The sequence below is a fragment of the Balaenoptera acutorostrata genome, chromosome 2 (genome assembly GCF_949987535.1).
Source record: "Balaenoptera acutorostrata chromosome 2, mBalAcu1.1, whole genome shotgun sequence".
Lineage (NCBI taxonomy): Eukaryota > Metazoa > Chordata > Mammalia > Artiodactyla > Balaenopteridae > Balaenoptera > Balaenoptera acutorostrata.
The window spans coordinates 51,353,331-51,366,948 of NC_080065.1; the positions used below are offsets into that span (position 1 = coordinate 51,353,331).

At 39.4% G+C, this 13,618-nt stretch overlaps 1 protein-coding gene across 4 annotated transcripts; it reads right to left on the reverse strand.

Annotated features, from left to right (window-relative positions):
- Nucleotides 1–331: 331 nt before the first annotated feature.
- SMIM15 (small integral membrane protein 15) lies at nt 332–4,383 on the reverse strand. Of its 4 annotated transcripts, none has more exons than XM_007176061.3 (3): nt 4,238–4,383; nt 2,802–2,931; nt 332–1,899 (listed from the first exon to the last, which is right to left on the reverse strand). In XM_007176061.3, exon 3 carries the CDS (start codon nt 1,885–1,887, stop codon nt 1,663–1,665), a length of 225 nt encoding a protein of 74 aa, XP_007176123.1. In that variant the 5' UTR covers nt 1,888–1,899; nt 2,802–2,931; nt 4,238–4,383; the 3' UTR covers nt 332–1,662. The 4 variants fall into 4 exon arrangements, with proteins under 4 accessions (XP_007176123.1, XP_007176122.1, XP_007176125.1 ...); XM_007176060.2 differs by lacking the exon at nt 4,238–4,383 and adding an exon at nt 4,109–4,231; XM_007176063.3 differs by lacking the exon at nt 4,238–4,383 and adding an exon at nt 3,861–4,091.
- Between the last annotated feature and the right edge of the window lie 9,235 nt (nt 4,384–13,618).

The window sequence follows — 13,618 nt, forward strand, 5'->3', positions numbered from 1 at the left end:
TACATGATCCAGGGTTGGTTGAATCCACGGATGAAGAACTGTGGGTACAGAGGGACCTCGGAACTGCATATATGGAGGACCTGCATATAGGAAGGAACAACGTATAGGGAGGGCCCACTATAAATTATACAGGAATTTTCGACTGCAAGGGAGGACTCATGCTCCTAACCCCCACAAAAAAAAAAACAAAGCCCAGGGTGGTGTTCAGGAGTCAACTGCATGCTTATCTATAAATGAAATTTGTAACCCTCTGAAAAGTCTAACTTCTATAACATATTTAACTTGAATTATTACTCCTCCCCCCACAAAAAAAACCAAAGCCCAGGACCTCTTTATAAAAACGTATCAAATTTATTTCAATATCTAGTTTCATTTTTTTAAGTTAAAGCTTTTAGACAATTTTTTTGTAATTTAAGATTCATTATCAGGGGTGAGGAAAACATTAATAAGCTATTAATTACTGACAACAAATAAAATTATTAACCATGCATTTATAAAAGCCATGTTAAAGAGTAAAAAGTTCCAGTTATACTACTTAACTGAAGGAAATATCCTTCAGCCCTTTATTTCTAACTATAACACATTCTAATTTTGACATGATTTACACCTTTTTCACCCAACTAATACTATGCTAAACAAAATTTTTCCAACTGTTAAGCCTTTCTTTACTATTTATGAAATATGACTTAACTGTTACTCTTTAAAAGTTCCTTAAAAGAAATTTGAATTTTAATTTTCACCATGAACCTGTTTGATCAAAAAAGTAAAGGACATCACTACCACATGAATTAAAAGAATGGAATGAAAAACAAAAGTGGTATTATATAATCAGCAAATTATTTTATAAGACATTGTAACTACTTCACATTTCTACTTATAGCACAAGTGAGAATTAACTGGTTCCAAGGTACTGCAAGGTTTGGCATTTTTACTCCAAGCTTTAAATCATAGTGTTGCTCTACTCAAGTCATCTCTAAGAAAATGGCAGTGTTCATAAGTACAAAAATTGTTATATCCAGTAAGTGGTATTCTACATTGTCAAGATAGTAAGAGAATTCTTTTTTTAAAAATGCAGAATGTCTGGTAATTACCAGTATCTCAAAAGCTAAAATGAGAAAAATACAGAAAATAGAAGTACTCGTTGAATAATAATACTTTGCTTTGAGGAAGCCAGAAATGATTCTATTTCAAGAAATAAGTAATAATGATAAAAGATGTGATTAGTACACTGTATCTCTTTTAAGCCAAAGCATGCTTTTCACCTCAGGACAATTCTGATTTTTACATTCTTAATCTCCTTTGTCCAGAACAGGACCCCATTTTAAGCCATTATTTGAATAGAGTCCATAATCTAAAGCCATTTTTCTCCACAGGATGTTTTCACTTTAGTACATACACTGCAAAAAGGCAAATGACTAAGTCAGTTATAAAGAATCTGTAGCATAATAAATGCCAATTTACAGTAACTGTCAACAGACTTCTACACCAAAGCCTAAAAGTTGCTATAGTACAGGTGAGAACTAACATGATTCTTCCACATGCTCAGACTTCGTTTACTAAATAATACTGTCATAAGATCTGAAAAGAAACCTTAATGGGTCCTTCCAAAGCTGCATAATTTTCCAGATGATTTTCCTCTGGTTGCAGAGCCTGTTCATTCCTTCAATCTTTTTTTAGTCGTTTAGCTTTTGCAATATTTTCTTGACGCTTTTGTTTCTTCTTTTGCTCCTTTTCCCTGGCCTCGATCATCTTGGCCAATTTCCAAGACAGTACAGCACTTGCTAGAAACAATGGAGTTAGGGCCAGAATAACTGTTGTAAGGAAGCCATATGGGTCCTTTGCAGCCCATTCCACAACATACTCAGCCCAAGCCTTTATATCAAACATCTTTGTAGAGGCCTTAGGAAAGCAGGGGGTGGGGGGAGAGACAACAAGAGAAAAGACTATGTGGTTAATCAAATTTTGAAAAAGGTACCCCAAAAATCAGTTAACTCAGAATTCCATTATCACTCAGTAGTTTGGTTGGTTGTTTTTAAAAAGTACTAATTAGTACTATTTTAATAAGGACTAATACTTCTAGTAAGAAAAAATAATTCACCTAGGACAACCAGAAGAGTGACACTTAAAAGATGTGAAGGTATAGAAGATAAGAGGAAAAACCATGTGTAATCTGTCATAAGGACTAGGCATTCTCATATGCCTCCTATATTCAAGACAAACTTTATTTAGCAGCAGTTTTAAAAGAATTTTGAGTTTTATGTGCTCATACCAGGAAACAGCTGAATCCCATATGTCATTTTTTTACATAGCCTTAGTACTATTAAGTGCTAATTAACAAAAGTACAATCATCAAATTTGCTATTTGAAAGCTACAGAATATGTGAAATGCCTGGAGAAAGGGAGGTAATGGATGGCTGTTTCCAGGAATGAAACGAGAGGGTAAGGGAACCATAATATCCATTCATATGCAAAGAGATATAAGCAAAAGGTGACATGCTATTTTATGCCCTCTTTCAGCTTTTGAGGACATAATTTAGTAAATGAGAACAACTTTAATAGATGAGAAAATTAACCATTACAGGTGCCATGCATTTTGTTCCATTTTGAGTTGGTAAGGGAGGGCCATCTGGCAAATGAGGATGTTGTGGATTTGAGTGACATTTTCTATTTTGCCCCAGAGGCTTTTCAACCTTCATGTTTGTGTCGATCTCTATTCAAAGTGGAGAATTAGAATACCTGGGTAGGAATGGGTGTATATACAGTCACTTAAAATTTCAGCTGGGATTTAAAAAATCATCTACCTTATGCTTGAGTAGTGATCTCTAACTTTGTCCTGGGATTATTAGCCAATCACAATTTCAGATGACCCTTGGTTGGTTGTCTTCTTTAGCTCTACCATACACTTCTGAGAGAATGCTTAAATTCTATATACTGGTTGGGTTGAAAAGAACAGATAAAAGAAAAACGTTAAAAGTCAACTTTAAGGAATTATAATACAATTTTAAATGGAAAATTTCTAAATTCTCTATATGCAACCTATAAATGACATGTAAAATCGCCTGGCACATTAAATACATTTAATATCTATTGCTTTCTAATTTTAAGAAAGAAATAATTACACAATGGTAAATGCCCTGTAAGAAAATCCTAGTTACTGGAGATCAAATATTTTACTAAATTACTTACTTCAACAATAAAATTATTTACGAAGTTCACTAACATATAAGTTAGCTCACTGATATGTTACAGCATATCCATTCCCAGATCTTGAACTTTTTATACTAAAAAAGTCAATTATTTGTTTATAGGGTTAGGTATACAATCGCAAAATCAAACACCGCTTTACTCTTAAAAGGTTTTTTTTTTTTTTGTCTATTATACAGTTTGTGTTCCTTATAGAAAACCCAGAGATAAGCAAAACAAAATATATATCACCCACAATCCCATCACCTACATAAAACTACCATGACTGGTTTTAATTATATCCTATCACAACTTCTTCATATTTTCAACTGAAGACACATTAAAGTGCCTAAGATATCGTTAAATATCCTAGCCTCCCCCGCCATTCGTAGGCTCCCACCCACACAGTCGAGCCTAGGCTCTACAGATATCCATCTGTTTCTTCAGCTTCTCCAGCCCAGTAATGAATTAACTAATGCAAGATTGAGAGATGAGCAAAAGAACTTTGCAATAAAGAGTAAAGCGGAAGTGAAGGACCCGGTTATGGCCGCGTTTTAGCCATTAACACAGAGAAAGGAGTTACCGTCCACAGGACACACACCTCCCATGCACCTCAATTTCGGACCCCAAGCGCACGCGCCTCCCACACTTTAAGGAATATTTCTTTTCTTCCTTACGAGAAGGATCGGCCGCGCTTGATCTCCGGACCGGACCCGCGCGGCGCCTAAAGCTGCAGCTAATGGCACCTCACAGCCATCCGCACTTTCCCTCCTTCCTTGTGTTTTCCTCGCTCACCCTTCCTCACCGCCCCCGGCCGCCCGCCCCTGGGGCCACGCTCCCCAGACCCTCCGCCTCGGCAAGCGCGGGCCCGGCGGGGCTCGCACAACGGGCGGCCCCCGGGAATCAAGGGTCGTCCCCGTCACACCTCGGGCCGTCGGCGCCCTGGCCGCCTCCGCTGGGCACAGGGGCAAAACTGCGGCTGCGACCACCACCGGCCTCCCCTACATCGCGCCCAACACGGTGGGTCCTCAGACCCCCCCCACTCCCAACTAACCTTCAAGCCGGAAGCAGGAAGGCGGAAGCCGCAGCTCTCCCGACCCGCCCACAGGCCGGCCCTTGCCTGGATCCGGCCTGAGGAAGTCGAGGGGCCAGTTTCCGGCTGCGCCATTGCTGTGTGGGGCCCGGGACCCGGACTTCGAGCACGCGGGGAGGGCGGGGCGGCGCCCGGGTTTCCGGGGAGCGGCAGGTGAGGCCGCGCGGGGCGAACGGCGGTTCCCGGCTGGTCGCTGGCTCGGAGCCCGAGCCTCGCGCCTCCTGTCTGGGTGGCGTCCTGCCTGAGGCTCGGGTGGGCTCCGCCCTCCGGGAGCCGGTCCGGAAGCACAGAGGGCCCCCTACCTTTGCCCCCGAAGTCAGCCGGGGAACAGCCGCTCCCCTGCAGGAGCCCGGCCGTGGGTGGAGGGCCCCGGTGGGTAAGGTCCGTGACCCCGAGAAACTCCAGCCAGAGAGCGGCGGCAAGAAAGGAATTGGTTCCCACAAACCGCCCAGAGTCAAGGTGAGGGTGACACGGCGACCCTTGAAGGATTCTAGCGAGTTCCTCTGGTTCACACCCCAGTCTTTGGCCCCTCTCATCTTCGAGTTGGACAATAGTTAACGCCTCACGTCGAGGAGACACAGCAGCAGCTGGACCGTGGTGGGTCCACCGAACCTTGTTACTAAGGGAAAATGCAGCCATGCTGTGTGAAGAGGGGTTTTTATTGTTTGTTTTTAATTTGAGAACCTAACTCTTCACAAAAGCATGATCGATACTTGCCCATAGTAAACTTGATAAATAATTAAACTGTCTGGGCGTAGAGTTCCCACCGAGGTACTTGTTCTTCCAATACACAAATAAAGGGATTCAAAAGTCAACAAGCAGAAAGAGTGAGTTAATATTGTCTTCTAATCTACAGGAACTGAGAGATTAACTCTGGTTTGGTTGGTGATCAGATTTTGTGGTCTCTTGCACTGAACTGCTCTGTTTGACTACCTCTTCAAATGTTGCAAGATCTCTTCACTGTTGCGTGCCAAATAAAGCAGGTTTTTATTCTTGAAACACTATAGAATGTTCTCTTTGAGGCGCAAGTTGTGACATGTATAACTAGTTTAGGTATAACAACAGTAACTATTATTTACCAGGGAACAGGCTTTTGGCAAATAAGCTAATGATCTAAAATACTGTTTGTTGGGCATATGTTAATGTTTGTATGTTGTATTAGCAGCAGTTGTTTTCTTACTCATTCTTGTTTGAAAACTTGGATGATGGTTTCAAAGCTTGTGCGCTTGGACCTAGCCTGTACCTGTAGTAGCCAGAATAAGACTCAGTCACTGGATTGTGTGTACTGAAAACTTGACTTGGTGGTGGCAGCTCTGTGTGGTTTTGTAAACTTGCCCAAATAGTAACTCCAGGAGAGGGTCAGAATTTATTTTAACGTCCTTCACTCCAGAGACCAATATGTGTATGTTTTAATCACGGTTAGACAGTTTTCCTCATTACTCCCTCCCCTGTAGCTCACTGTGCTGCATCCCTTGTGAAATGCATAGGAGTCTTGGGCCGGAAGAAAAGGCACAGAAGAAGGAAGCCTCGGTAGGTCTTTGGTTCTAGTGTAAATCAGGCTTTCACTGTCTAATATTACTGATCTAGCTTCCAGTTCCAGGGCAGGCTGCAAGCCCAGGAATAGCATAGCGGTTGCGACAGCTGAGCTCCCTACTGCTACCTGCATTCCCTTAATGAAAGGTGGCCTCAAGATTGGTTCAGATGGTGCAGAATACTTTCTAGAGGAGTCTCAGCTTGGGAATTGAGATTCACAGGCCTTGTCTCTGCTGATCTGATACTCTGATAAGTCACTCTGAGCCTGTTTCCTCTTCTGTATGTGGAAAGCTATTAGGTTATCTCTGGGATTCTTTCAGCTTGAAAATTCTGTTGATTGGACTGGATTTGGCCATTTTTCTGACTTCGGCTTCATAAGCAGCAGCAGAATAAGGAATTTAGTGGAAATATCGTAGCCAGTTTTCTTAAGGGCTTAGTCTTTATTTGAAAGATCCTTAATTGGCTTTTTTATTCTCTTGCAAATGTCTTTCAGAATATCAACTTAGAATAACAAGGAAATAAGGTCTGCTTGTATTTATTTTTAAGAAATAAAATCTTAACTGTTCGTGTAGCTTTAACCAAAGTAACTGAAACTTGCACTATTAATTAAGGAGGGTTTGTCTTTGCATAAGAATAATTCCTTTGTAGCATATCACATCACCATCCGCACTAGTTATTCTATTGCAGTTATATTTCGAAAATGGAGCCTTACTCCCCAATGTTCATTGCAGCACTGTTTACAATAGCCAGGTCATGGGAGCAACCTAATGCCCGTGGACAGAAGAATAGATGAAGAAGATGTGGTGCATATATACAATGGAATATTACTCAGCCATAAAAAGGAACAAAATTGGGTCATTTGTAGTGAGGTGGATGGACCCAGAGTCTGTCATACAGAGTGAAATAAGTCAGAAAGAGAAAAACAAATATTGTATATTAACGCATATATGTGGAATCTAGAAAAATGGTACAGATGAACCAGTGTGCAAGGCAGAAATAGAGACACAGATGTAGAGAACAAATGTATGGACACCACGGGGGGAAAGCAGGGTGGGGTGGGGTGGGGGGTGGTGGTGGGATGAATTGGGAGATTGGGATTGACATATATGCACTAATATGTATAAAATAGATAATAAGAACCTGCTGTACTAAAAAAGGAAATAGAATTTAAAAAAAAAATGGAGCCTTACAAATTTCTAAGCTTTTTTCCTCTTAAAGAAAGGAAGTCCTAGTCTTTCATTAGTTTAAAAGTCTTTTTTCTCTTGAATGGTACAAAGTTACATTTCACCCTGACTCATGTCAAAATTGTGAATGAGTAAAGCCTGAATAAGATTCTTTTATAATAATCTAGACTTAACTAAAGATTTTAAGAGCTTTCTTACCTGCCGAACAATTTGTGCTTCTTTCCTGCAGTAACGTTTCACATATTTGACTTATTTTGATAGAATTGGTTTCTCCCCTAAGTTATTTGTGAGTTTTTCCTACCATTAAAACACAATGCAGATACATTTCTTAATAGGTACATTTATGTAATTTAAAAAGTGATAGTCGGGTTTTAGTGATATTTGGAAGATCATACTGTGGAATAATAATTTTTAAAGGCTATTTATTGAATACCTGCTGTGTAGCAGGTACTAGGCTAGATGCTTCGCATCTGTTATCACTAATCCTGAGACCAAACAACTCTGTAGGATGGTATTCTTATACCTGTTTTACAGATAAGGAACCAGAGAGTTAAAAAGTAGGGCAGAATTCTAAACAGATCTGGCCCCAAAAATCCCTGCTTGTTTTTTAATGTCAAAGACTAGACGAAAATGCTGATTTCATAAAATGAAAGTAATTTTTTAATTCTGCAATTGTTAATTTTAACTAATAATCACAACTAAAATCTTCCCATACTTCAAAATTGTCTGTTGCCCAGGTGGTGGCAGCATGTCTCAAAGAGTTAGTGTGGTGTGGAAGGTTTTCTCCAACCTTGCCAGTTGATTTGCTTCTTCATCCCACATACACGACCTATCTATCAATCTCTACTTCTCTTTTGGGCACTTTCACTGCTATTAGACCAACCCATCAGTGATTCACTCAACCTTCCACCCTCCCTTCAGCTTCATCTGAATGGGTCATACTCTGCCAGTTTGCTTTCAGCCTATTTTGCCTGCAAAGAAAGCATCGCCAAAGTATTATTTTCTGGAAAGTTCATTTAGGCCTATCCAGTAACATGAAGACTAAGACTTTTTTTTTTTTTTCAAATATTGTTATTTTTCACCCATTGTTAAATGTGATTTGGCAAAAGCACATCCTAAACTAAATAATTGGCTAATATTATTATGAAATACTTGTCTAAATTAGAAGGCATGCTTCTTAAACTTTATGGGATATACCAGTTAAGGAGGTAATGAAAAGCTTTTAAAAGATAGAATTTGTCTTCAAAATAAGAACAATAAGATTCAGTAGGGAGCAGTGAAAGGTCATATAATTCAGAAGGAGATACACATACATGTGTGTGTGTGTGTGTGTGTGTGTGTGTGTATCAGAATAATTAGTTAAACCTACCTTAGCCAAAAATTGCTTGGAACATTATCTTTGCAGGGCTGTTACCTTCCTAGAGGTTTCAAATCAGATGATACCTCCTCACAAAAGCCCTCTCTACCCCTATTTTATTTTTCTCACAACACTTCAGTCCGACATCTTGTTTATTTGTTTATTGTTTATTGGTTTATTGTTTATTTTTTCCCATTAGAATGTAAGCTATATGAGATCAGTTACCACAGTACCTAGAAAGAATATTGTTTTGAATAATTGATTCCAAGATACAACATTGCCACTTACAAATAAAACTGTTAGTGTTTGAATGAATCATGATATAATCTAAATCCTGGGAACTTGTAAAGCTCGTGTTAAAGTACCAAACTGTTATTGTATGTTTTGTTTTTTTTTTAATATTTTTATTTATTTATTTATTTATTTATTTTTGGCTGCGTTGGGTCTTCGTTTCTGCGCGAGGGCTTTCTCCAGTTGTGGCAAGCGGGGGCCACTCCTCATCGCGGTGAGCGGGCCTCTCGCTATCGCGGACTCTCTTGTCGAGGAGCACAGGCTCCAGACGCGCAGGCTCAGTAATTGTGGCTCATGGGCCCAGCTGCTCCGCGGCACGTGGGATCATCCCAGACCAGGGCTCGAACCCGTGTCCCCTGCATTGGCAGGCAGATTCTCAACCACTGCGCCACCAGGGAAGCCCTTATTGTATGTTTTGAAAGTAATATGGGTTGCCCCAGTAAGAATAGATCTAAAGATTAGTAAATAAGATGTTAGGGAAAGATAAAAATAATTGTGGTTATTTTGTTCATGAAAGAAAACTAGTTGCTTAAGGCTTTCCAAGTATATAAAAGTATGTTAAAGGAACATAGTGATTCATCATCTTCATTGATAAGATAAAAGGAATTAGTCCTAGATTGTAGGTGCTAAGATTTAAGATAAGAACAAGCTAGACTAGAGATCTAAATAGAGATCTTTGAAAATGGGGTGTGTATATGCAGGCTAGATGCCCTCTCTAGATATTTCCCAGCTTTATGATTCCCAATGCAGATTGCAAAAGAAAGATTAGATAGCAGATGCTTCTCTTGTTGATTATTCCTTGCTGCCTGTGGCCTTTTCTGCACGTTTAAGAAACATTTCAGTGTGTTTGGGTGATATGTATTGCTGCTTTGGGTAGCTTATAGAAGTCTTTTCACGTAATACTAAAAATTGGGTGTTTCTGCTTTTTTAACACTGAAACTATTTACAATTCTGTATCTCCAGAATGTACTATACATACATATGCAGCAAACTAATTCCCTGTAATTAGAGGGCACCCTTTTGGAAGGGTAAAGTTTGCAGTAAATTCTTCTGAAGCCTTGGGTTGCAGTCCTGTTAAAGTGAGAGACAGTAAGCTTTCCTGCTGAATCTAGAAGTTCAAATATTAGGCTTATCCCTGAATGATGTAATAATATTAGCCATGTCAAGTCACCTTTAATTTCTGTGCTAGAGTCTCCTGGCCATTAAATAGGAGTTGCTGTCCAGTTGAGAAAACTAATCCATGTATAAGAATCCTTCAGTGTATATAGCTGATTCACTTTGTTATAAAGCAGAAACTAATACACCATTGTAAAGCAATTATATTCCAATAAAGATGTTAATAAATAAATAAATAAATAAAAAGAATCCTTCAGTGTCAAAACAACGTGTATTGCAAAAGCAGCCCCTAGCACCATCACCTTTGCTGAGTAACATTTTAATTTTATACATTCCACCTTCACCTAAGCAAGCTACTTGAAGTAACCATATCAGACATAACCATATTTGCTGTATGATATTGTCAGGTATGTTGTCCTCTGTGTCATACAGTGCCCTTTATATAAAGCCCCATATAAGATATTTTAGAATGATATTCTTAAAAATAAGTTTTGGAAGCCACTTTTTCATAGGAAGAATTTTGCCTCTCTTTGATTTGACCGGAAGCTCAAGAGCCAAATTTGAAATTCATGTTTAACATCCATCCTGACTTGCATACTTGCATTTCTTTTTGAATATATTTTTCCTAGGACAGATAATCTGTACCTGTCATTATTTTATATGTTCATGTAGTAAGATTCCTCCAGTCCCTGGTGAAATAAGGCACAGTATACTATGCCTGTAGATTAAGCGTTTGAAACCCAGAACATTACAAAAATGTTTGATATATAACAAGTAGTTATTTGCTAGTAAAATTTTTCCACTGCTTCTAACTTTTATGTTTATTTTAAAATATTGTACTATAATCATATCATTCAGAACTAGGGAACATAGGAAATCATTGTGTGGAACTGCATCCCAAAGTCTAATTCTGAAAGCTATCTTGTGCCTTTAATAGCCCTCAGAGTATAATGTGTATATTTGGAATCTAGATTTAGAAGTGAACAAAAATTTACTGGTGCCAGGCTATAAATATAGTTCCCTAAACCATCATTTAGACACATATCGTAGTCCCAAATTCATAAATTGCTTTTGCTGAGTTCACAGTTTATGTTTTTACAGTTTAAGTCAGGAAGTGAAACAATCTGAAATCCAAAAACTCCTTTCTGATTCACATATGTCCCCTTGAAGTGTAATAAATAATAGTGGTGCATATGATGAGTTTCTAGAGGCTTTGAATTTGGAGTTTTTCTTAATTTTTAGAATTGACCTTGATCAACTAATTTTCTGTTCTCTGTAATAAGAAGATAATACCTGCCTTCATACAGAAAGTTGGACCAATGTCCTCCTGAGATTCTTTTCATCTCTAAGTTTCAATATTCTATTGTAGGACTTAACTGCAGTTGTAGACTTGTATTATTAATGAGTATAGGTGTATAAGAATCTGACTTAATCTCTTGTTCTAGGTTCATATTTGATCATGTTGTGTAGACCAAAGAAATCATTTAATATTTTTGTGCCTAGGTTCCTGTGTCCATAAAGTAGAATTAATAATACCTGTTTTTTGCAATACTAACTATTTAATAAACATGTAGCCTCCTTTTTTATAAGAGGTTGAATTCTATAGAATTCATTTGTAAATTGATTGTTGGGAGCTTACACAGATTCCCAGGGAATTATGTTATAAATAGTGGTTATTTATGGCTATTTGACACACAGCATAAGTGGAAAGAGTGTCTCTGCATAAAAATGGTAGAAGATAATTCTCAATACTAGTAATAAAATAGTAAAAATTAAATGAATCTTTGATCCCTTGTACTGCAGTAAGATTTTATAAAAAGTGATAATGATTGTAAATAGTGAAAATGAATTTGTCTGAGTCCATTTTTTTTTCAAGTTTTTATTTCCTACAAGATGTGAATGCTTTGTCAGCACTTTCTGACCATCTTACCATATATGCAGTCCAGGAATCACTGTTTGTTGCAGTTGTTGTCAAGTCTGCTAAACCCTTTTATACCACAAGAAACTAAAGCTACATATGGGTCTATAAATTATTCATGTGTGTATGCAATGCATATGGAATATATTCATATACAGTAATCTGTGATGTGCCCCTCTCCCCTCCTTACTGTCTGTAGAATGAAGTACAAACTCCTTAGAGGAGTGTAATGATTCCTACCAATCTGGTCCAACCTGCTGTGTAAATTTTCGACATGATAGAGGACCATTTATTTCAGACCTCTACAGCTCTAAGAGATGCCTTCTTACTGCAGTGGTTGACATATAGACTGGAACCAAACTACCTGGTTTGAATCCCAGCTCTGCCTCTTGCTAGGATGAAGAGATGGCTATGAGAATGCACCTCACAGACTCCCACTATAAGGAGCTTAATTGTCCAAGGGCCCCAGCTGCTGTGCTCAGAAATCCATCACTATGTTTGTGCTAACTCTTTGCTTCTCTCATAGCTCCGTGACTGAGCGTAGTAGAGATACTAAGCCCTGCTTCTGGGAGACAGAAGACTCCTCTCATGGCCATTGAGGGGTCAGGGACTCCTCCATTGTCTTGCCAAGCCTTCCATAGGCTACACTGCAGTTTAGGACACGTCTACCCAGTCTTTCTCCCCTCTGTCTTTCACTTGGGGTCAGACTTGCATCATGGTGTGACAATTTACCCAGTCTTGCCCAGCTCCTTCCCCATTTTCTCTCACAGATATTTCCTCTAATAAAAATCTTACACATTTAATCCCATCTTGGCCTCTGGGATGGTAAAATTGGGATTAAGAACAGGTTCATTACCTGGCCAGAAGATGCCACCCTGGTGGGTAGATGGGGCACTCACCACCCCTGGCATAAAGTTGCAGATAAATTGTTAAGGTTTCACCAGTGTTGACTTGAGACAATGTCCTAGTGGAGGGGAACTGTGGTAGGTGTGATTATGCAGGTATTTGAAAAATATGGGAGGAATAATACCTACAAAGAAAGTAGAGTTGGCTGATTACTGCTAAGTTGTATTGGAGCACTGCTGAAGGAAAATGAGAAACAGAGCTGTTAACAAGCAGTTAACAGCTAAGTGTGAGAGCTGTAGAGCCTCTGTGGTAGCTTATGGAGAGGGCTTTATCACCTGGAATTGAAAGACAAGACTTGGTTGAACTGCAAGCTGAAGAGCCAGCTAATTGTTGGTGTCAGAGAGCTCCTAAGACATTTGAGCATTGAATGTTTTGCCAAGGTGGGTCTGTTAACATGAAGGTGGGGAAACCTGGGATCCTAAACATGATATGGGGTCATCCAATGGATGCCCCTATGACTCCTTCTGGACTCTCAGGGCGTGCAGTGGTAGTAGCCTTTCTCTAGTGAGAACTAGCGTATTTGCTGTGCTGGAAGATGCTGGAGAAGCCCCTTGCCCCCAGGGCAGTAGCCCTCCTCCCCAACACTGCCCTCCTCTTTCTTTCCCGGCTGTCAAGCCAATAATTAATTAACCAATAACAAATCCAGTCACTGGTAAATCCCAGCATAACCCAGCTGGGACATGCTGGGCCTGATAAGGAAGGAAAGAGACTATTCTCCTAAAAAATTGCATGGTTTAACTGACATTACTGGCAGGAACCAGGAAAGGACTCCTGAGATTGGATTATAAAGGTGTTTTTTCAAAGGGGCGAGAATATGAGATTAGATGAATAAGAATTCATTGACTTGGGCGCACTTTCTCATGTATGGGGGATTTAACACCCCGGCAAGAATTCTGCTATAGACTGAATGTGTCTCCCCAAAATTCATATGTTTAAACCTAATCCCCAATGTGATTTGGAGGTAAGAGGCCCCAGAGAGCTAGCCTGTCCCTTCTGTCACGTGAAGACACAGCAAAGAGACAGCTGTTTACGAACCA

Coding starts and splice junctions, on each gene's coding strand:
- SMIM15 (XM_007176061.3), bottom strand. CDS start 1,887: ATGTTTGATATAAAGGCTTGGGCTGAGTATGTTGTGGAATGGGCTGCA.